At 40.6% G+C, this 25465-nt stretch overlaps 1 protein-coding gene across 7 annotated transcripts in view; it reads right to left on the bottom strand.

Moving 5' to 3' along the window:
- OSBPL1A (oxysterol binding protein like 1A) overlaps window positions 1-25465 on the bottom strand; it is a 220494-nt gene that overhangs the window by 81868 nt on the left and 113161 nt on the right. For 6 of the 7 annotated variants that reach the window (XM_082640441.1, XM_082640439.1, XM_082640438.1 and 3 more), the window contains one exon: window positions 21815-21977. The exons of the other annotated variant lie outside the window; for it this stretch is intronic. In XM_082640441.1, the coding sequence (XP_082496567.1) occupies window positions 21815-21977 (163 nt within the window). The remainder of the gene's footprint in view (window positions 1-21814; window positions 21978-25465) is intronic. 7 annotated transcript variants of the gene reach the window in all.

Here is a 25465-nt window from a genome sequence, read left to right on the forward strand (position 1 = left end):
TATTATAAAAAAAAAAAAATAATAATCCTGTCTGCATTGGTCAGTATTATTCAAGATGCACTGAAGCAAAAAACTTCAAGCACTCAAGCATTTATTAAACATCACTCTGCACAGGATACTGTGTTTGCTATTTAAGGGATACAAATCATAAGACAGGGACTAATCTATTTCCAAAGAAAATTCTTAACAAAAAGCAGATATACAATAAACACCAAACAAGAGGTAAGGCAGTAAGAACTTCTATGAAGCAAAGACTTTACTCAAAACAAGATTTAAAATTACTGAACACAAGCTGAAGACCTACTACCTTCATCCAATCACAGGAGCGCTGTGCTTACCCCTACGGACACACTATCAGGTGGCAGTACAGACCCCTACCATTCCCCTCCCCTACCCTCCACCCCAAGGGTAGCAACTTGACTTCCTCTCTGCCCCCTCTCCTAGTCTCTCTCTCCCTGTTCATCCACTTCTCCCCTCCCCCCAACCCTTATTTCTCTCTACCTTGCTCCCAACCTCCTTCCCCCTCTAATATAATCAGGCTATGCCCACCCTTCCCCTGAAGGGCTCTAGCGAAGGTCACCAATTACCGCCATACTGCAAAGTCAGTCCAATGATCATTTTTTCATTCTTATCATGACTCGTCCACCACATCTGATACTGCTTACTTCATTCTTCCCCTCCTTTATCTGGTGCAAGGCATGGTGGGTGATTCAAAGAACAGTGAGATGTGGTCCCTGTCCATGGTCGAGCAGAGGTAGACTGTTTTGTGAAAACATGAGTTCAGTGAATTACTCCCGTTGCAGTAGCATAAGTCTGGATGGGGGCAGTGGGCCACACAGGAGGGAACAGCCAGTTTCACACAGTGAAGGACTGGGTGTCCAGAGATGATTGTGACTGACGGCTGAGCTAAGTTGACAAGGAGCAAGACTGGGGGTGGAGGAGAGAGTTACAATAGAGGAACTGTTCTAGGCAAAGGGAGAGGCATGATGCAAGGCAGGGAGGAAAGAAGGAGCATTCAGTAAGGTGGGAGGAGAAGACGCGAGAAAGGAGTGGTGACGGGGCTGCTGGGGGGGAAATGAAGCTATGAATCAGTCATGAAGCTGACTACTCAGGATGAATAAAGATCAACGGCAGGCAGTGGGAAAACAGGGTATAAAATGAAGCGGGAATGAGGTTGGATCCCATTCCATGCCGTGAGGTTCTTTCACCTGCTAGAGGCAAATCGCCAGCTCATCTCTGAGCATTCTAGCTTCAGAGGCAAAGAAGGAAACATGATCAATGACATGATTTACAGTGTCCTTGAGATAAAAACTAACTTGTTGATTAAGAACAAAAGCTCAGTTACTTCTAGTACTATGTATACAGTGAGACATAGCTTGGACTTACTTTGCGGGCAATAGGGAGCCATCCTTAACTTCTATACCTCCAATGCAAGAGTCACGCCAATATGCCTCCAGCAGAGCATCATTTCATTTGGAGACCCATGGGTCCAGATATATTTAAATTCTAACGTGTTTACCTAAGTAGCAAAGCATAGTCCCTGTGTAGGCTTACTGATTAAGGTGAAGCTTGACCATATGAATAATTTTTTTTGAATTTTATTTTTTATACAGCAGGTTCTTATTAGTTATCAATTTTATACATATTAATGAATACATGTCAATCCCAATCTCCCAACTCATCCAACCACCACCACCCCCGCCACTTTCCCCCCTTGGTGTCTCTACATCTGTGTCTCTATTTCTCTACATCTGTGTCTGTATTTCTGCCCTGCAAACCAGTTCATCTGTACCATTTTTTCTAGTTTCCCCATATATGCGTTAATTTACAATATCTTTTTCTCTTTCTGACTTACTTCACTCTGTATGACAGTCTCCAGATCCATCCACATCTCTACAAATGGTCCAATTTCACTCCTTTTTATGGCTGAGTAATATTCCATTTTGTATAAATGTAACACATCTTCTTTATCCATTCATCTGTTGATGGGCATTTAGGTTGCTTCCATGACCTGGCTATTATAAATAGTGCTGCAGTGAACACTGGGGACTGGGGTGCATGTTTTCTCTGGGTATATGCCCAGTAGCAGGATTGCTGGGTCATATGGTAATTCTATTTTTAGTTTTTTAAGGAACCTCCATACTGTTCTCCATAGTGGCTCTATCAATTTACATTCCCACCAACAGCACAAGAGGGTTCCCTTTTCTAAACACCCTCTCCAGCATTTGTTGTTTGCAGATTTTCTGATGATGTCCATTCTAACTGGCGTGAGGTGATACCTCATTGTACTTTTGATTTGCATTTCTCTAATAATTAGTGATGTTGAGCAGCTTTTCATGTGTTTCTTGACCATGTGTATGTCTTCTTTGGAGAAATGTCCATTTAGGTCTTCTGCCCATTTTTGGATTGGGTTGTTTTTTTTTATTATTGAGCTGCATGGGCTGTTTATATATTTTGGAGATTAATCCTTTGCCCACTGATTCGCTTGCAAATATTTTCTCCCATTCTGAGGGTTGTCTTATCGTCTTGTTTGTAGTTTCCTTTGCTTTGCAAAAGCTCTTAAGTTTCATTAGGTCCCATTTGTTTTTATTTCCATTACTCTAGGAGGTGGATCAAAAAAGATCTTGCTGTGATTTATGTCAAAGAGTGTTCTTCCTATGTTTTCCTCTAAGAGTTTTATAGCGTCCAGTCTTACATTTAGGTCTATAATCTATTTTGAGTTTATTTTTGTGTATGGTGATAGGGAGTGTTCTAATTTCATTCTTTTAAATGTAGCTGTCCAGTTTTCCCAGCACCACTTGTTGAAGAACTGTCTTTTCTCCATTGTATATCCTTGCCTCCTTTGTCATAGATAAGTTGACCGCAGGTGCGTGGGTTTATCTCTGGGCTTTCTATCCTGTTCCATTGATCTATATTTCTGTTTTTGTGCCAGTACCATATTATCTTGATTACTGTAGCTTTGTAGTATAGTCTGAAGTCAGGGAGTCTGATTCCTCCAGTTCCATTTTTTTCACCCAAGACTGGTTTGGCTATTCAGGGTCTTCTGTGTCTCCATACAAATTTTTTTTTTTTTTTTTTTTGGTGGTACGCGGGCCTCTCACTGTTGTGGCCTCTCCCGTTGCAGAGCACAGGCTCCGGACGCGCAGGCTTAGCAGCCATGGCTCACGGGCCTAGCCGCTCTGCAGCATGTGGGATCTTCCTGGACCGGGGCATGAACCCATGTCCCCTGCATCAGCAGGCGGACTCTCAACCACTGCGCCACCAGGGAAGCCCTCCACACAAATTTTAAGATTTTTTGTTCTACTTCTGTAAAAAATGCCATTGGTAATTTGATAGGGATTGCATTGAACCTGTAGATTGCTTTGGGTAGTATAGTCATTTTCATGATATTGATTCTTCCAATCCAAGAACATGATATATCTCTCCATCTGTTTGTGTCATCTTTGATTTCTTTCATCAGTGTCTTATAGTTTTCTGAGTACAGATCTTTTACCTCCTTAGATAGGTTTATTCCTAGGTATTTTATTCTTTTTGTTGCAATGGTGAATGGGATTGTTTCCTTAATTTCTTTCTGATCTTTCATTGTTAGTGTATAGGAATGTAAGAGGTTTCTGTGCATTAGTTTTGTATCCTGCAACTTTACTAAATTTATTGATTAGCTCTAGTAGTTTTCTGATGGCATCTTCAGGATTCTCTATTATAGTATCATGTCATTTGCAAACAGTGACAGTTTCACTTCTTGTCCAATTTGGATTCCTTTTATTTCTTTTTCTTCTCTGATTGCCATGGCTAGGACTTCCAAAATTATGTTGAATAATAGTGGCGAGAGTGGACATCCTTGTCTTGTTCCTGATCTTAGAGGAAATGCTTTCAAGTTTTCATCATTGAGAATGATGTCTGCTGTGGGTTTGTCATATATGGCCTTTATTATCTTGAGATAGGTTCCCTCTCCACCCACTTTCTGGAGAGTTTTTATCATAAATCGGTGTTGAATTTGGTCAAAAGCTTTTCCTGCATCTACTGAGATGATCATAATGGTTTTATTCTTCAGTTTGTTAACATGCTGTATCACATTGATTGATTTGCATATACTGAAGAATCCTTGCATCCCTGGGATAAATCCCACTTGGTCGTGGTGTATGATCCTTTTAATGTGCTGTTGGATTCTGTTTGCTAGTATTTTGTTGAGGATTTTTGCATCTACATTCATCAGTGATACTGGTCTATAATTTTCTCTTTTTTTTTTTGTAGTATCTTTGTCTGCTTTTGGTATCAGGGTGATGGTGGCCTCACAGAATGGCTTTGGGAGTGTTCCTTCCTCTGCAATTTTTTGGAAGAGTTTCAGAAGCATGGGTGTTAGCTCTTCTCTAAATGTTTGATAGAATTCACCTGTGAAGCCCTCTGGTCCTGGACTTTTGTTTGTTGGTAGATTTTTTATCACAGTTTCAATCTCATTACCGGGGATTGGTCTGTTCATATTTTCTATTTCTTCCTGGTTCAGTCTTGGAAGTTTATACTTTTCTAAGAATTTGTCCATGTCTTCCAGGTTGTCCATTTTATTGGCATAGAGTTGCCTGTAGTAGTCTCTTATGATGCTTTGTATTTCTGCATTGTCCATTTTAACTTCTCCTTTTTCATTTCTAATTTTATTGATTTGAGTCCTCTCCCTCTTTTTCTTGATGAGTCTGGCTAAAAGTTTATCAATTCTGTTTATCTTCTCAAAGAACCAGCTTTTAGTTTTACTGATCTTTGCTATTGTTTTCTTTGTTTCTATTTCATTTATTTCTGTTCTGGTCTTTATGATTTCTTTCCTTCTACTAACTTAGGGTTTGGTTTGTTCTTCTTTCTCTAGTTCCTTTAGGTGTAAGGTTAGATTGTTTGAGATTTTTCTTGTTTCTTGAGGTAGGACTGTATTGCTATAAACTTCCCTCTTAGAACTGCTTTTGCTGCATCCCATAGGTTTTGGATCGTGTTTTTGTTGTAATTCATCTCTAGGTATTTTTTGATTTCCTCCTTGATTTCTTCAGTGATTTCTTGGTTATTTAGTAGCATACTGTTTAGCCTCCATGTGTTTCTGTTTTTTACGTTTTTTTCCCTGTAATGGATTTCTAATCTCATAGCGTTGTGGTTGGAAAAGATGCTTGATATGATTTCAATTTTCTTAAACTTACTGAGGCTTGATTTGTGGCCCAAGATGTGATCTAACCTGGAGAATGTTCCATGTGCACTTTAGAAGAAAGTGTAATCTGCTGTTTTTGGATGGAATATCCTATAAATATCAATTAAATCTATCTGGTCTGTTTTGTCATTTAAAGCTTGTGTTTCCTTATTAATTTTCTGTCTGGATAATGTGCCCATTGGTTTAAGTGAGGTGTTAAAGTCCCCCACTATTACTGTGTTACTGTCGATTTCCTCTTTTAGAGCTGTTTGCAGTTGTCTTATGCATTGAGGTGCTCCTATGTTGGGTGCATATATAATTGTTATATCTTCTTCTTGGATTGATCCCTTGATCATTATGTAGTGTCCTTCCTTGTCTCTTGTAACATTCTTTAAAGTCTATTTTATCTGATATGAATATTGCTACTCCAGCTTTCTTTTGATTTCCATTTGCATGGAATATCTTTTTCCATCCCTTCACTTTCAGTCTGTATATGTCCCTGCAGTGGGTCTCCTGTAGACAGCATATATACGGGTCTTGTTTTTGTATCCATTCAGCGAGCCTGTGTCTTTTGGATGGAGCATTTAATCCATTCACGTTTAAGATAATTATCAATATGTATGTTCCTATGACCATTTCCTTAATTGTTTTGGGTTTGTTTTCATAGGTCCTTTTCTTCTCTTATGTTTCCCACTTAGAGAAGTTCCTTTAGCATTTGTTGTAGAGCTGGTTTGGTGGTGCTGAATTCTCTTAGCTGTTGCTTGTCTGTAAAGCTTTTGATTTCTCTGTCAAATCTGAATGAGATCCTTGCTGGGAAGAGTAATCTTGGTTGTAGGTTCTTCTCTTTCATCACTTTAAATATATCGTGCCACTCCCTTCTGGCCTGTAGAGTTTCTGCTGAGAAATCAGCTGCTAACCTTATGGGAGTTCCACTGTATGTTATTTGTCGTTTTTCCCTTGTTGCTTTCAATAATTTTTCTTTGTCTTTAATTTTTGTCAGTTTGATTACTATGTGTCTCGGCATGTTTCTCCTTGGGTTTATCCAGCCTGGGACTCTCTGCACGTCCTGGACTTGGGTGGCTATTTCCTTTCCCATGTTAGGGAAGTTTTCGGCTATAATCTCTTCAGATATTTTCTCGGGTCCTTTCTCTCTCTCTTATCCTTCTGGGACCCCTATAATGTGAATGTTGGTGCATTTAATGTTGTTCCAGAGGTCTCTTAGGCTGTCTTCATTTCTTTTCATTCTTTTTTCTTTATTCTGTTCCATGGCAGTGAATTCCACCATTCTGTCTTCCAGGTCACTTATCCGTTCTTCTGCCTCAGTTATTCTGCTATTGATTCCTTCTAGTGTATTTTTCATTTCAGTTCTTGTATTGTTCATCTGTTTATTTGTTCTTTACTTCTTCTAGGTGTTCGTTTTTTAATTCTTCTAGGTCTTTATTAAACAATTCTTGCATCTTCTCAATCTTTGCCTCCATTGTTTTTCCGAGGGCCTGGATCATGTTCGCTATCATTATTCTGAATTCTTTTTCTGGAAGGTTGCCTATCTCCACTTCATTTAGTTGTTTCTCTGGGGTTTTATCTTGTTCCTTCATCTGGTACAAAATCCTCTGCCGTTTCATTTTGTCTCTCTTTTTGTGAATGTGGTTTTGCTTCCACAGGCTGCAGAATTGTAGTTCTTCTTGCTTCTGCTGTCTGCCCTCTGGTGGATGAGGCTATCTAAGAGGCTTGTGCAAGCTTCCTGATGGGAGGGACTGGTGGGGGGTAAAGCTGGGTGTTGCTCTGGTAGGTAGAGCTCAGTAAAACTTTAATCCGCTTGTCTGCTGATGAGTGGGGCTGGGTTCCCTCCCTGTTGGTTGTTTGGCCTGAGGCAACCCAGCAATGGAGCATACCTGGCTCATAAGAGTAATTTTCAAGTGATAGATCTTAGTGCTGCTGAGGTGATAATTCAATCTTAAAACATCAGGTTTTTCAATTTTACCTGCACATACGAGTATCAAATAGGCCAGACCTTATCTACCATTCAGTGTTTCTGGGCAATACATTAATGCCTCAGTGGAAAGCATAAAGTATTGGAAAGAGTGTGCTTAACACCTTATATATGGTGGTTATAATAGTAAGGGTACTGTACATGCTTTAAAAACAAACAAATGGCGGGGGGGGGGAAGTGGGGAGTTACTGTTTAATGGGTACAGAGTTTTATTTTGAGATGATGGAAAAGTTCTGGCAATGGACAGCAGTGCTGGTTGGACAAAAATGTACTTAATACCACTGAACCACATGCTTAAAAATGGTTAAAATGGTATATGTGTTATGTTTATTTTACCACAATAAAACCAAAACCAAATAAAACCCCAAACAAACAAGCAAACAAAAACCTGTCAAGCCAATGCCAAAGACCTATCATGCTGGATGCATGGTCTATATTCTGGTCCTGTCATCTCTCACCTCAATGCCAGTGATGAAAGAAAGCCACGAAGACATGGAGAAAAATTGGTGGATTTTTATACAGATGTATTTTTGAATACAGAAGCAGAAATGTTAACAGTATCCACACCTAGATTTCAGACAAAATTAGTCTTTCATTTTCCCTTTTATTTCTCACTTCATTTTCCCCTTACAAACATCTGTGTTTCTATACTAAGTAGAGCCACACAAAATTTTCAGGATGCTTCAATCCATCCCTGAAAACCAGGGTAAGGGATTTATAAGATAGCCTTACGTTATTCACTGAACTTTAAATAGGCAGTTAGGAAAATCTGTACAGCCCTATGTAATGACTATACATGGAAATGGAATACTTAGTTTGTACTTACTTGTGGGTTTGTTTATTCCCATCTATTTCCAAAAAGGATTCAGGTGGTTTAATTATTAGTTATATTTTATATAAAAAGTGTCATAACAACACTCTGAAAAACAGGGTGTATTTTACAAGATAAATACTCTAGCCTATGTACAAGCATTTAAGGTAGACAGAATCTTTGCCTCATTAAAACAGTGGTATTAATAGAAAGTTTGTTCACAGATCTCTGGTGCATTGGGACTTAAAATAATTTCAAACACATTTCAGATTGAACACTAGCCCCTTTCAACCAAACAGCATGGAAGCCAATGGCTGTGACTGGGTTAACATGGCTTTAAAACTTTACTCATCAAGTTGTATGAGTTAAATGTGTACAGCTTTTTGTATGTCAATCATACCTCAAATAAAGTGGTGTAAAAAAAACTTCAGCATTAAGAGGATCATTACCTTTATCCTACTTTTTTGAGTTTCTCCTATTAAAAGGCTGAAAGAAGAGGTCATAAAATTAATAATATAAACATGCCAACAATTCTTATGTTATGTCGATAAGTATTTTTTTTTTTTTTTTTTTTTTTGCTGTACGCGGGCCTCTCACTGTTGTGGCCTCTCCCGTTGCGGAGCACAGGCTCCGGACGCACAGGCTCAGCGGCCATGGCTCACGGGCCCAGCCGCTCCGCGGCATATGGGATCCTCCCAGACCGGGGCACGAACCCGTATCCCCTGCATCGGCAGGCGGACTCTCAACCACTGCGCCACCAGGGAGGCCCGATAAGTATTTTTTTAACATGACCTCTGAAGACTAACTTGAGAACAAATAGTACAAAGGAGCAAGATGTGGAAGAACTGTGGACAATGTCCAAATAACCCCTCCCCGTCACTTAAGGTAACAGGAAATAGTCAGAAGGCACACACGCTCAATTTAATACCTTCATTGTTTATGGTTTCCCAAGAACTAGGCATCCATCTTCTAAGAATGTCCAAAGTAACCCCAAAGTAACCCAAGCTTAAAATATCAGCGCCAAATTTTTATTTAGCTTTAATGTACAATCTTGTAAACTCAAAAATAACGTAGTAAATACGAAGAACACAAGGAAAATAAATGAAACATACCACATTTAAAATAAACTGTAAACAGAAAATCCAGGTGAGTCCAGAAGGGGCTGCCAAGAGAGTGCTACAATAACCTACTGAGGAAGTGCCAAAAGCTTGAAACAGAATCATGGCAGCAAGCAACAAGAGTCAGAGACATTCTAGACATATCCTCCCTGAATGAGGTGCAAGGTCACAATCAGCCAAATGGTACAGTGTTGATTACGCCAGTTTCTTAAAAGTACTGGCTTTTCCCCAAGCAACTAAATCTACTATTGTTTTCCCCAACTTGCAAAATCTGCACATGTAACTGCAGATGAAGAATTATTCAAAACATTTGTGTGTGGGCTACTGAAAATCTTATGTGTATCTATTTTGGATGACTAAATCCAGACCTTCCCAATTTGTCTTGTTGACATCTTTAAAATCATTTTCAAGGTCACCTATGCATTCACTCTACAAAGAAAATATTCTAGAACTAAGGACCAGACCAGTTATAGAATAATCCACAGTTATAAAAGAAAGTTCTTTCATGTGACTTCAGTTTAATAAATCAACACTTACCAAATACCTACCATGTACCTGGTAAAGAAAGGGCTCGTTGCTGAAACAGTTTAGAAAGATTAATGAGATATGGGTGGTGCCCTCCAAATATTCAAAGTACAATCTAGTGGAAGACGTGCAAGTAAACATATGTTTATACAAAGTGTGGGAATACTTGAAGAAGTCACTCTTAGGGGAACCAGGATAAGTTTCCAGGCAAACTTTCCAGGCAGAGATGACATCTGAGCTGTAATGATGACTAAGAATTTAAGGCAGGAAAAGAGAATACCAGGTGTAAGGGGAAGAGCAACAGTCCCATGCCTGAAAGAACAAGGTGTGTGTCTAAGAATATCTGGCATAGCTAGAGAGGAGAGTAGCCAGAGGAAAAAGATGTGGTCGTCAGAGATGAAGCTTAAATGTGTGTCAGATCACAGAGTTTATACTGAATCTGCAGTAATGGAGAGTCTTTGGATGTTTTGCCAGGGAGTGATAAGATCCACTTTAGACTTTACAGATAACTCTGACACATCAGTGTCCCATGGCCACTGTAACAATTAGCATAACTTGGTGGCTTAAAACAACAAAATTTTAGTCTTTCATAACTCTGGAGGCCAGAATTCCAAGATCAGTTTCAATGAACGAAAACCAAAGTGTTTGCAGGACCACCATCCCTCTGAAGGCTCTAGGGGAAGTCCATTCCTTGCCTCTTGCCTCTGGTGGCTGCCAGCATTCCTGGGCTTGTGGCCACATCACGCTAATCTCTGTCTCCATCCTCACATTGCCTTCTCCTCTGTGGGTCTAATCTCCCTCTACCTTTCTCTTATAAGAATACTTGTGACAGCACTTAGGTCCCACCCAGATAATCCATGATGATCTCACCTCAAAATCTTTAACTTAATCTCATTTACAAAGATCTTTTTTTCCAAAAAATGGTTACTTGGATGAGCAGGTGAATGTATCTTTGGGGGACCATTTTTCTGCCCACCACACCTGACAATATGCGATGTGGAAGATGGGCTGGCAGGGACAATGACCAGAAGCGGGAAGACAAAGTCTGTGGGCTCAAAAGTTGAACTAAGGCCCTGACAGTGAATACTGGGGCAGAAAATAGGGAGAAAAAAGAAGACAACTAGATACTTAGATATGGGGAGAGTGTGAGGAAAGGGGGTAAGAGATGACTTTCACATCTGTAGTTTGCATGGTGGGTAGATGATGATGCCATTAGCCAAGACAGGGCATATACAAGGGGGCAGATGAGGATGACAAGTCCAGTTTCCACTATACGGAGTTTGAGATGCTTTGGGCCAAAGTGAGAATTTTCAGTAAATAGGTGGAAATCCTCAGCACATCATTATCTGCCACAACCAACTGGTCTTCAAGTTCAGTCAATGTAGCCTTTAAAATGTATCCCCAAATTTTATTCACTCAAATATCTGAACTCCTAACAGGTGCCAAAGTCTATGCAAGTTGCTAGGGATGCAAAGTTCCTTAAGGGATTTACAGTCTGGTTGAATGGCAGGGCTGACAAAAAAACATAAGCATGCAAAATTTCAACTACAGGAAATGCTATGAGACTATGATGCATGGGGAGCCTACAGCAGGGATTTCATCAAGTCAGGAAAGTCAACCAGGCTTCCTTGAGGAACAAAGGTCAGGATATGTATTCATTAAAGCAATAAAGGGAGGAACTGAAGCTTTCCATTCTCACTTAAGTTGCTTTTATGGAAATTCCTGTCACCTCTCATCTAGGACACTAGGACCTCAAATCAATCTTTACTCCTAAAATACTCATATGCTAATAGAATGTAAACTCCTAAGTAGGGACCATGTCTTATTTTCTTTGAATTTCCAATTCTTAATATATGCAAGAATATTATAAAAATTCCACAATGTTTACTAAAAAAAAAAAACTTTATAAAATATTCAATACTAATCTGACATCACTCTGTATACTTAATCACATTTGTCGGCTCCCCACCACTTAACAGGCTAAAATGAAAATTCTTCAGCAGAATCTTATCACAAGACTCATTACAAGCTGGTCCTAAATTACTTTCTTGGCTTCATCCCATCACTATTTCTCAGCATCCAATATACTCACCCCTGCTTCAACCATAGTGCATTTTCAGGATGTCTTTGAAAACTATTTTTCTCTACCTTTGCATGTGTTGTCTTGTTCCACAAAGCACATCTGACCAACATCTTATCCGTCTGGAGAACTCCTTCCTGACTCTTCACAACACCCCTCAAGCATCACTTATTCCGTGATGCTCTCCCCAACTTTCCCAAGCAGTTAGCTGCCTCTCCTCTGAATTTCTGTAACATTCCTTACGTATGAGTTGGTGACGTTAATTCATTTACTTGTTCAATAAATATGTATTGAGCGCCTCCTTCTCCGTCTGTCTAGCACTAGTATAGGGGCTGGGATGCATCCATGCACTAAGCAAAATGCCTCTCTCACTGAGGAGCTTATATTCTACTTGTAGAAGATCTACAAATGAATGGACATTATGTGTGAAAGATGCTGGGTTTTTTTTGGGGGGGGTTGGTTTTTTTAAAGGCAAGAGAAAAATGATAGAAAATGATACAGTGAAGGTCTTTCTGAGCAGAAAAAGGAAGGAAGTGGGGGAGTAAGCACTGTGGACATTTGGGATTAGAGAGCTCCAGGCAGAGGGAAAGTGAAGGCCTAGAAGAGAACACGCTTGGCAAGTCCAGGACCTTGCACTGAGGCCAGTGATGGAAGGAAGTGAGTGGGGAGGACAGAGCAGATCTCAGAAGGTGGCAGATGGGCAGAACGAGGGCTTCTGGCTTTTATTCCAGCCAGGAAGCAAAGCCATCGGAGGGTTCCACGCAGGGAACCGACACGAACAGATTCACGTTTGGAAACGATCACTCTGAATGCTGTTATTTAAAATATTGCTGGAGACGAGGGTGCAAGCAGAGAGACCAGTCAGAAAGCCCCTGTCAGAAACCAGGTGAGAGATGATGGGGGCCTGGGTGGTGGGAGTAGAATGATGAGAAGTGGTCAGATTCTGCTATATGTTGTAGGTAGAGCTGACAGAATTTGTTGATGGACTGAATGTGAATGCTGATGGACTGAAAGACAGATCCTCCATCTACCAAAATATGGATCATAGGAGGGGCAGGCTTGTGAGCAGAAATCAAGAATTCTCTTCTGGGGCTTCCCTGGTGGTACAGTGGTTGAGAGTCCGCCTGCCGATGCAGGGGACACGGGTTCGTGCCCCGGTCCGGGAAGATCCCACGTGTGGAGCAGCTGGGCCCGTGAGCCACGGCCACTGAGCCTGCACGTCTGGAGCCTGTGCTCCGCAACGGGAGAGGCCGCAACAGTGCGAGGCCCGCGTATCGCAAAAAAAAAAAAAAAAAAAAGAATTCTCTTATGGACATTCTAAGACACTTTGGAGATCTCATTAGATGTTTAAGTGAACGTACCAAGTAGATAGTTAGACAGGAGTCTGAAATTCAGGGGGCAAGACTGAGTCTAGAGACGTAAAGTTTTGGACTTAGCAGAATATGGACAATATTCACGGGCATGGGACTAGATGAGGTCATGCAAGGCAAGCTGCTCAAGCTTTAATGTCCATATGAAGCCCCTACGGATTTGAAAAAATGCAAATTCTTATTCACTAGGTCTGAGTTGGGGCCTGCGGCTCTGCAGATCCAAGAAGCTTCCAGGTGAAGGTGATGCTACTGATCCTCAGACCACACTCTGAGTACAAAGGATCCAAAGGGTAAGTGTAGAAAACAATGCCTGCACCCCAAGACATGCTAACATCTAAAGTCAGAAGGATACAAGACGACAAACAAAGGGAACTGAGAAGTAAAATCAAAAGAGACTGGTACTCTGGAAACCAAGTAAAGAAAGTGTTCCATGAATGAAGAAGGAATCAACAACTTTAAGTGCTGGTGAAAGGCCGACAAAGATGCGAACTGAGAGAGGACCACTCAATTAGGCAGCTGAGTATGTGACAGTGGTGATTTAGTCGAGAACGGCTGTAGGGGAATCGTGAGAATAAACATAAATAGAGGCTGTTCAAGAAAGAATTCTAGAAGAGGAAAGTGATGTGGATCAAAGGTATTTGTATAAGATACAGAGTTTTGAAAGATAAGATAGCTGATGGGCATCAGGAATAACTGATTACCTGAGAGAGAGAAGGAGCTACATTAATGTCCTGATGTAGGTCAGAGGCATTGGGATCCCAGGCACATACGGAGGGGTTGGCATCAGTTAGGAACATAACATTCTTCGATGTAGAGAACGCAGAATATGTCCACACATGTACACAGCCAGGTGTGTGAGTGGAAACATGAGGAGTTTCTCAGTGACATAAATAATATCCTCCGATGGAGCAGGACAGAGGATGAAGGTATTAGAAATTTTAAGCGAGAAAAGTATGAAATAAGCATGAAAAAGGAATGGACAAGGGAAATGGAGTAGGACTGCTGGGCAGCAAAAGGGCACCACAGAAATTAAACAGCTGTGGGTCTCAAGCAAGAGCTGCCAGTGTGGCCAGTCACTTGAGGACCGGTCCAGAAGGAGGGGAGGGATGGGCTGGGTGAGCACAGTGCAGGGAGAGAAAGGCAGGGAGGCGATTATATGACAGCCCACACCATCTGAGCTGGTAAGGAGGGAACAAGGACACGAGTGGAGAGAGGAACAGTGAAAACATGGAGAAGACACTGTGGTTGGTCAAAGAAATGTTGGGACCAGGGTTTTTAAGAGAATGGGTTGAAAGACAGGAGACAGTGGTCAGATTGTGGGATGTGTAAAACTGAGATGACGGCGTAGATATAGTCACTGAGAACGGCAAACTCCGGGGGCTGATCTTGGGAGTGAGTAGCTCCGGTGGGCTGGAGGCCCAGACCCTTTTCACATCACATTGTGCCCATCTCTCCATGCTCAGCCTCTTCCCCTGGACTGACTACGAAACCCTAATTCAGGGACTGGATCTTCTTTCCCTTGGTAGTGCCAGGCCTGGCAAAGCACTGCACACAGTGGGCACTGGGTAAGTGTGTCTGGTTAAGGACATGCTCTCAACGCTAGTACAAAATGCATATGGTTTTAAAGTGAATGTTTTAATGGAGACATTTGTCTCCCAAAAGATTAACCTCAAACCTAAAGGATAAATTACATTCACCTACAATGCATATACATTACAAGTAGGCTGCAGGATAATTTTTTAATGTTATAAACACAAAACGAGAGTAAGAGCCCCTGGCACTACTTAGATTTTCTCCAGAGTGCTGTACCACATTACATACAGAAGGGGTTAATAACAGCCATACTCTGTGGTACTCAATGAACGTGTTTTGTACTGGGCAACAGAGGAAATACAAAAGTTAAGACAACAAGGTCTCTGTCCTTAAGGGAAATGCAGGGCTTGGGGGAAGATGAGGAAGAAACACACAAAAAGTTATATAACAAGAAAAAGGGCAAGAACAAGGTAGTATGGCTAATCGTTCAAAAAAAAAAAAGGACCAGAGAAAAAAGTGCTGGGAATACAGAGGAAGGAGAGATCTCCACGTCCTAGGCAGGTCCAGACAAGAGTAAAGACTCACAGAAAAGGCCCAGATAAGAACTGTACAGGTTATTTCAAAACTAAACCATAGAAGAGGACACTGGGCTCGGAAACATAAAGAACAGAGCGCACAGCCTTTACTAAAAGGTCATGGTGCTCTTCGGTTTTCCTACCAACACCTCTGATCACCTTGGTCAAATCCTTTGTCTTCTATGTGAACTGTCAGCAGAGATGTCACTTCTTTTCTCAACTATTACCAGTTGTATTTATTGGATTAAACATTATTTCACATGGGTCATAACTTCCTACGTTACTCTCCTCCAGACAAAACCAAAGTCATTATTTTAACACTTTCCATTCTAAAACCTTTGATTTAAAAAGACGTGAGCACCGACTCTTGCAACTGCTGAGAAATGCTAAAGCTGGCTTCAATTTTGTGACATAACGTTCTACTGGTTTTACCAATCTACACTATTGGATTTGTATGCATTATTCATGCACATTTTAACCAAAATAGCATTAAGAGGAAAACCTAGCAAGAAAGCCTTTCTTGCACAACTGATCTCGTTATGTTTCTAAAAAGGAAAATGAACAGACGGTAAGAAAGACAATACATTTTGAAGTTTTAAAATTCAAAAGGCAGGAATTTTAGTGAAACTGCTATCTCAGACCAGTGCTAAAGAATAACAGCCATTAAGTTATTTAACTGGTAACAAAACTGGTAACCGTTTCAAAAATGCCTTAGGAAATTACTGGACATTCATAAATTTTCTCCCCCTTAGCTACTTTTTCATCCCCCCCCCACCCTCTCTGGGAGCAAGTCTCATACCTCCAACTTGATCATAAATTCCTCAAGAACAAATTTTATCTTTTCATAACATCTCATCCCAGCTCACTCCTCTGTCACCCACCCCTCCTCTTCCACACAGGATCCAAAGTGGTACATGCAGACCGTGTGAAATTCTCAAGTGTTACTGATTCTTTTGTGCTCTTTACTGAAAACCAATATATTTTTAGGGAGGACAGAAATATCAATGACATTTGTTCAACAACCTGCATTCAACAAACATTTAGAGAGCAACTCTGAGTCTATGTTAAGTACCTCAGGAATATAAATAGATAGGGTCTCTACCATCATAAAGAGACAAGCACGATACAACCAAAGGGCTATGAAAGAGGTGTAAACTGAAGGAACACAAAAGAAGAAACAATTAATCCTGCCTGGGGGAGTCAGGAAAGGCTGGCTACCCAGGAGAGCCGATACTCGAGAGCTTTGGCAGGAGAAGGGGGTAGCATCCAGGGAGGGTGAAATGAACAGGGCAGAACGACGGAAGGAACGTGTAGAAGGAGCTGCTGGATTCTTCCCTCAAGTGGTACCTTCTACACATTTCTATACTTTATTTGCTGGCTAAGTGGAATTTTTCCACAGACCTAGTTAGCCTCTAGTTTCTCATTAAATCTTTTGCTTTAACACGCATGAAGGTTTAGCCCTTTTCCCAGGAAGTGCTCACTCACAGGTAGTAATATCAGAAATCTCACTCGATTTAACCATTTCATTCCTTAAACACACACACAATGAGGACAAGATGTGATGCTTCGTTAGATTTAGTTCCTTCTAATCATGTTACACAATGGAATTCAACCAAATTGTGAGAAAGAATCTGTTTGCTTTATGGAATTTTATGAAACCTTAAGTCATTGAGCATACTGGACAAAAAATTTAAATAATCAAAAGATCCCATGGGCTGGAAAAAAATACACTACACTGTAGGCTTATATCAAGTTTTGTCTCACCCAACTGTATTAGATTTTCATTGATCCTGCTTATCTAAAAAAAATTTTAAAGGGAAATCAGGAAGTCACATGGACTTAATTTTAAAGGAAGTAAAACAAGTTGTATCTGACATTAAAAAAGCAGTTTAAGCATTTTGTGAAAATAACTTAGAAATATTTTAAGAGAAGTATCTTTAAAAACCTTTTTCTCATCTTTTAAATACTGATATTAGGATAGGCTTGATTTAATCCATTATTCTGATTCATCAATTTAAAAAAGCTTTACATGAAATACAGGTTTGTATACTTGTTCTTGTTCTCTCTTACCTCTGACCCAATAGCCTCTGTCACTGCTGCGTTGTGAGGATGGAGGAGGCCCGGTGTGGCTGGAGCCCAGCGATTGAACGAACAAGGGACAGGCAGGGTGTGGGTCACGTGAGGAGCCTTAAAGGCCCGCTAGGGAGTCTGGATTTTATTCTAGGTGCAGTGAAGAGCCACTGAAGGATCCTAGGCTGGGGAATGCGATGATGTGATTCTCTACAAAGCATCAGTGTGGGTGGTGTATACGGCGTGAACCTCAATAAGGCAAGGCTGGAAACACAGTGATCAGTTAAGAGGCTGGACAAGAGCGGGTACAGCGCAGGTGACGGTACTGCGAGTGAACAATGGGCAGCCCCTTAGCGTGCCAGGCACTGTTTTAATTACAAATATTTATTAGTCTATTCCTCCCAATAATCCTATGACCTACTTGCAGATGAAGAAATGAGGCACAGTGAAGTGAAATCATTCCACAACGGGTACAGGCATTGGTAGAGTCATCACTTATCAACAGCCTTCCAGCTGTAGCACCTACACTTTTAACCAGCACCCTGTAGTAACAGAACATATTAACAGATGGACTCAAAGTATGTCGCGAAGGTAGGATGGGCGGACCCTGGTCTGCGTTTCATGGAGGTGGCACATGAATGCCATGAATTACTCCCAGGTCTACAGCTTTAGGAAAGGAAGGAGGTGCCATTTACTAAAATGAAGCAAACTCCAGGAGGAAGAAGCCCTAGGAGGAAGATCAAGAATTCATCTTTTATTTATCCAGCTAACAGCTGAGTATATAACTCTGTCACAAGAGGTTAGGGCTGGAGAAGTAAATTTGGGAACTGTGGTAGTCAGAACAATGGCCCCCAGTGATGGCCGTCCTAGTCTCTGTGGAACCTGTGGATGTGTTACCTTCCACGGTAAAAGGACTCTGCAGATGTGACTGAGTTAAGGCCGCTGACACGGGGAGGTTACCCTGGATTACCTGAGTGGGTCCACTGTGATTGCTATGGTGCTTATAAAAGGGAGGAAGGAAGGTCGGAGTCAGAGAGACTGGAAGATGTCAAACTGCTGGCTGTGAAGGTGGAGGATGGGGCCTTGAGCCAAGGAAGGCAGGTGGTCTCTAGAAGCTAGAAAGGCAGGAAGGCAGATTCTCTCCTAGAGGTTCCAGAGGGAACAAAGACCTGCCAACACCTTGACTGCAGGACTTCTAACCTCCAGAGCTCAGAGAATGAATCTGCATTACTTAAGCCACTGCATTTGTGGTAATTTGTTATGGCAGGGATAGGAAACTATTACAGGAATTTTAAGTTAGCATTTAAGATAATGTGGTATTGAAAGAGACAGGTGAGGGAGCTTAAGAGGTACAAACTTTCAGATGCCTAGACTTATGGTGATCATTTTTAAATGTACAGAAATATTGAATAACTATGTTGTGTAACAGGAACTAATGTAGTGTTACAGGTCAATTATACTTCAAAAACCAATTTTAAAAACCCACAGAAAAAGATGAGATTTTTGGTTACCAGAGGTGGGGAGTGGGGGAAGGGGAATGGATGAAGGTAGTTTCAAAAGGTACAAACTTCCAGTTATAAGATAAATAAGTACTAGGGATGTAATGTATAACATGGTAAATATAATCAACACTGCTGTATGTTATACATGAAAGTTAAGAAAGTTAAATCCTAAGAAGTCTCATCACAAGGAAAAAAACTTTTTCTATTTCTTTGATTTTGTATCTGTATGAGATGATGGATGTTCACTAAACTTCTTGTGACAATCATTTCATGATGTACATAAGTCACATCATTATGCTGTCTACCTTAAACTTATACAGTGCTGTAAGTCAATTATTTCTCAATAAAATTGGGGGGAAAAAAAAAAGAAACTGTAGATGAAAGAAGCAATAACTAAACAAAAGTTCTGGAGAAGGCACAAGGAGATGGGTACCAGAACAAATCAGGAGGGAATGGCCTTAATGAAAAGGGGACACTTCTTTTGTAATAGAAGAGAAAGAGGGAAGGGAATGGAGGTTAATGTGTAGACTGTAGTGAGAAGATGAAGTCATTCCCAAATGAAGGCTTTTATGATCTCAGTGAATTACGTGGCTAGGTCATTAGCAGGGCAACACTTCAACCCTGGGCATCTGACTTGTAATTTTAATAGTTGTACTTTGTACAAAATGATTCCCAAGATTTGTAGTAGGAAATAGTAGGAGTGCTCAAAGAAAAGCTACTATGTTCACGCAAATATAATAAAACTCAGGTGAGTCATTCAGGGCAGGGACGAGCAAACTCAAGGCACTTGTCCCTCTACCTCCTTATCTCCAGCCTCGGTGGAACATGCTGACTAAGCTAGGCACTGGACTCAGCCTCGGGATCCTTCTCAACACAGCAACCCATCAAGCAGGCAGTACCGACTGCAAACCAATCTGAACTGGCACTTGAGATGAAATTCATTTGCCAATCCTGACCCAGGGACTGTAGTTCTTCTTATTGCCTCCTCCCAGAGGAGACGACTGTGGAAATAAATGTGAAAATATGACTGAGAAGCAGAAGGATGACAGTAGCCGCTAAATGTCTATCAAGAAGAGAATAACTCAGAAAACTCTGCTAAATCACATCACTGATTTTTATGCAACATTTAAAAAGAATGAGCTAGAGTTGTAACACTGATGGGAAAGATTTCCAAGATACATTGTTACATGAAAAAGCGGATCTAGAACAATTATACAGCTACTTCCATTCATGATTCTTTAAAAACCCCATATGTACACATGCATATATCCATGTGAATGCTTTAAAAAGGTCTGGAAGAGAATCTATCAAGCTGTTAACAAGAATCTCTGAGGAAGAATGCGTAATAGGGTAAGGGATGAAGGGAAAATTTCACTGGGCACTATACATACTTTTACATTGAATTATTTAAAACAAATACCTTTTTTAAAATAAAAATTAAATTTTTTCCTTTGTTTTTTAAAAGGACAGCAAAGATGAGCAGCTGAAGTGTCTAGGTTCTTTTACATTCAGACCTCTTTGCATTTAAACCAATAATCTGTCTGGTAGCTTTCCTTTTTGGATGCCCCAAACAGAAGGAATACAGGCGGTAACAGGACTGGACATGGCAGAGAGTAGATGTGAAGAAATGTCAGCAGCCTCAAGTGTCCTTCACCCTCCCCTCCCTCTTCCATCAATCAGGTTAAATGCTTCCTTTATCTCTGCCACTCATTCCACTGCTTTCACATCCGGTCTCTAGTTTCTCTTCTCAATCTGACTCACCATTTTCACGAATACCACATCTAATTGCCATCATCATAGTCATTACAATCCTTTCTCTAATTATTCCCAAATCTGGCTATTAGAATTAGCTTTTCCGCTTCTTTTGATCATGTCACACTTCTAAAATTAATGTTCCTATGTGCTGTTTATCTTCCATAATGAATCTCTTCTCTGTATATCCACCAACATCATTTTCCTTGTCCTATACCATCACACCATTTTAACTTCCTTAACCTAATTTTCTTTAGTAGTCATTTCTACAACCTCTCACTGTGCTTCTTTTCCTTTCCTATCATTAATTTGACCCTTTAACTCCACATCCACTGAGGTCTCCTGCTTCCATGGTCAAGTTTTGTGAGACCCAACAACTGTATATGTTCATCTACTTAGATAAGCACTTAATTTCTTTGCATAAAAGAATTGTTTTCCATCTCGCTGATCTCCAATCACCCCCTCCCAGGCTTCCTTCCATGACCCTGCCCACATCTACCTCAAAATTCTGAAGGAAGTTCCTAAAAAGTCAAAACTACTTAGCAGTACCTCCTCTCAAAAGCCATTCACACCTCTCCACGCACATCTCCCATTTTTTGAACACGTGGTACCTGTCAGGCACTGTCCTGAACACTACTTACACATATGAACCCACTTAATCCCGACTCAACCCACTGAAATGGAAACTCTAATTATCTCCATTTTAAATATGTGAAAGCTGAGAACCAGGAAGGTCATGGAACTTGCCCACGATCACACAGCTGACCAGTGTCAGAGGCAGGATTCCAGTTCAGGGAATCTGACTCTGGAGTCCCTGCCCGCTGTCAGTATGCTACGCTGCTCTGAGGCCTGTATCTCTGAGGCCAAGTTAAGCTCTTCCTTTTCTCTGTTCCAGCTACATCAAGGTCTCACCTCTCCTTTGGCACACAGCATACCATACTGTAGCCAACTGTTTCTTCTATGTGTCCTTTACTCTTAGACCTCTCTGAGAATAGAAACTATCCATCTCTCTATCCTTTAACATATAATAGCACCTTGCACCAGGAGGTATTTAACAGTCATCGAATAAAGGAACAAACCAGATTCACAGCACTCTGGCCCCAGCACAGCATATGCTGTCAACAAAGGCAGACTCAGTGATGACTTTCATTTCAAACTTCTGGGCTTCTGCCTTGATAATGTCACACAAAAAGTAGGTCATTGGGGAGCTGAAGTGATACATTTCCATCTGTTTATTTCAGGAAACTCAAGGTGACATCTACCCTAAGAAGACATTTAGGTGGTCAACTGTGAATTACCAACAACACAGACGGCAGGGTTCTAGAATTACCTGACAGCGCATCATAGAACTCGTCCTCACTAAGGATGCTGAGAGGTGGGGAGCCTTTAACCAGAGACTGCTCTAATTCATGATGTTCAGTGGCTAGAGTCGCCAGCGCTTCTGACAAAATTTTGTTTTTTTCTTGTTCCTGTTCCAATTTAAAATTCCTCACCTGGAAGAAAACAGATATACAAAAAGGACTTCAGAGTGACAGGAGATATAGATTTACTCAAAAGGTTATGAAATTTATTTGCTTCAGATCCACTTCAATTGCAACATCAGGAATGAAAACAGTCGTGCTACATACACATGGATGAATGAGCAAAATTACTCAGCTAAGATTCTGTTCTTCCCGTGGGGCCTTTTCTCACAACACTGCCAGCTAATGAAATAGATTAAGAACTAGCAAACAAATGCAGCTCAAATGATCAGGATCCTAGTATAAGGGCATTAGCCAATTTGAAAATCATATAAAACTTTTAATAGAGAATATTTTGTTCAACATTAATCATGAAATTAAGAAACCAGTTTTTGAACAAAATAAAGAACTGAAACCACTGTAAATATTAAAATGTGTACCTCATCAAAGCATAAGACATAATCCTCCAGTTCACCTCCAAAATAGCTGGTATATCAAATGAGGGGAAACAAGAGGCCAGGTAATGACATTTTAATTGCCATTTTTCAGTTATATATTTTGATTTTGGTTCCATATTTTACCTTGAATCTAGTGTGCAAAATAAATAATAGATTACAGAGAAAGCAAAGCCTTAATCCTTTAAAGATACAATCTGTTACAGAGAAAGCAAAGCCTTAATCCTTTAAAGATACAATCTGTTCTTCCTATCTAATTCAATAGCACCTGAATTTGCAGCTAACTAAAACCATATTAAATGTAAGTAACCTAATTCTCATGTAAAATAGCAGGTACTAGATTTGGTATGAACAGTTTCACCTATCCTTGTATCAGAACTCTGAAAACCACAACTATTCCGTTATCTCCCTCAACTTCTAGAGCCCACGTGGCGCTTCAGGCAGCAGCCTGAGGAGCTGGTAATCTCAGAAGTTTCCAGTGCCTGCTTCCTCACCTACAAAACTGGGATTCTACTGCTGTCGAATAATCTAATTGGTGGCTTCAACACAATGGTCTTCAAATTAAAGAACAAACAAAAAAACTCTAGCAGCTCAACCTATTTCTCAAATGTAATCTCAACACATAAAACAGATGTTTCAGAAAGCATAACTGCACAGGATGATGCCAGGTCTGGATCAGGAGCCTCTCTGACTTACTTTCCCCTCCAGGCTCAAAGCCAGGGGCTGTTCCAACAGTTTGAAAGGCACTAGATGGGGTGACCTCTGAAACGTCCTCCTGGTCAGAATGTCTGCTCCTGGGTCTTGGAGCTGGCGAATCTCTCACCGCTGGTCCCAGCTGCTCTCTGCTGAACCCGGCCTCCCACTTCCTGGCATCCCTCTCAGTCTCCTCCCCTTGGTCCCCAAGGACGCAGCAGCTCCCTCTACATTCTGACTTCACAGCCACGCGTTAGGTACAACACTCCAAGAATCCCCGATATGACTTAAAGCAGTTCTACCAAAATGCTAAGTTTGTAACAAAAATAGGCTTAAACCTTCATTATCTTGGGAATAGTTCCAGTCCTCAAGGCATCTTAGTATTTACTATCATTACAGTAACGAGGTTACTCTTTTTTTTTTTTTTTTCTTTTTGCGATATGCGGGCCTCTCACTGTTGTGGCCTCTCCCGCTGCGGAGCACAGGCTCCGGACGCGCAGGCCCAGCGGCCATGGCTCACGGGCCCAGCCGCTCCGCGGCATATGGGATCCTCCCAGACCGGGGCACGAACCCGTATCCCCTGCATCGGCAGGCGGACTCTCAACCACTGCGCCACCAGGGAGGCCCACGAGGTTACTCTTATTAGAACTGCAATAATGAAATAAAAATTGCAATAAATGGAAAGCATTAATGAGCAGAAAAGACATGCAAAACAGAAAAATATTAAATATTTATATAATTATAGTTTTTAAGGAATTGCAAATATTCCTATAATCTAAAATTTTATCTCCAAGGAGGAAATACTTTTACTAAGGCTGAAGTCAACCTAGACCAAAAATTTGAAAAAAAAAACTGTTCTTCCTCCACTTGATATGTTAAACAACTCATTTACCTATAAACAAGGCCTACAAAATTCACCACAATATCCAAAATGAACCCTTCTTTGAATGGAAAAGATCAGCACTGCTGTAGATTCCAAAAGCACCACTGCAGGAAGATCCAAACTCTTTCACACCTACCCACCCCTCTCCCTTTAGCTTTATTTTTTTTTTAGCTGTTCAAGTATCAAAATGCAAATGTGCTGTTGACACTGTACCTTTCCATGTAAGAATCCACTAAATTATGTCTTCTGGTTAACAAATATGTAAGTCTCAGTACCTAAATTCATCTCGATTTCAGAAAAGTGGCAAAATAAATGATCGAGGCCCCAAAATATCGAGTTCTCTCAACAAAACCATACACAAAATCCTGATCCTTTATCCATTTAAAGTAAGCATCCCTGCAGTTCTGCCACCTCGACATCTGTTCTCACTTGTTCTTCAGAGAAGGAGGGGAAGGGGTGGGAGCAGAAGGGAGAGAAGAGGCTCTACCTACAGTTCTGGTTTTCATCTTGTTTTTATCTGTCAGTTGATCTGAGGGCACTTGTATTAATTTCAAGCATAACAGGATCTTCTGTACTGAAGGTACCTTACCCTCAAACTTCCCACCAAATGGCAATACCTCCCCATCCTGTAAAGTGATGTAGCTGAGAGTAGGTGTGTCACAAAAACTGCACTAGTAAAGCGCGCTCTTGTTGCTTTAAAGAAGCATCTAAGAACATACTTAACTGCCGTTGATGCTTTTTGGTCAATTAAATCAATCAACTGGAACAATGTAATTCCAAATCTATTACAACCTCAGTATTTCAGAAACACTTCGGGGATATCCTGTACTGGAAGTTTAGTGTAGAACTACTCATCAAGTGATACAGAGTGCAAGTTCTGCATAAGGAACTTATGGGATTCTACTGCTGTCGAATAATCTAATTGGTGGCTTCAACACAGTGGTCTTCAAATTAAAAAACAAACAAACGAAAGAACTCTAGCAGCGCCACCTATTTCTCAATAGGTTCTTAGATAAGTTATGCGTAAAATCTTCATCTTACTTTTCAACTCTGTCTCCGAATTCTCATTTGCCAGCTTAGAAGTTATGTTGGAACAGAAACAGTACCTTTATGCAATCCCTCTCTGAAATTCCAGATACAGTGCTTCACTTTTCTGTGTATCAACATTTGCACTGATACATGCATATGACTATGGTTTTTTAAATCCTCAAACTATAACTACCCTATTATTTATTAAGGGAACAAAGAACTTCCTTCCTTCACAAAAATCAGTGAAGCCCAGCACGTGTCTGTAATTACATTAGGCCATTTCTAGCATAGGGTATGTGAATTCTTCAAACTCACATATAAAATCTATGCCCTCAGCCACTCTGCCACAACAAAAATCAACATATAACCAAGTAAACATAAATGCCAACCTTTTTATTAGGAACAACTTAAGGACTGAACCATCACACATTTAATAGTTACACATTATTAATTATTCTTAA

The sequence above is a fragment of the Mesoplodon mirus genome, assembly GCF_964341445.2.
Source record: "Mesoplodon mirus genome assembly, chromosome: 13".
NCBI lineage: Eukaryota > Metazoa > Chordata > Mammalia > Artiodactyla > Ziphiidae > Mesoplodon > Mesoplodon mirus.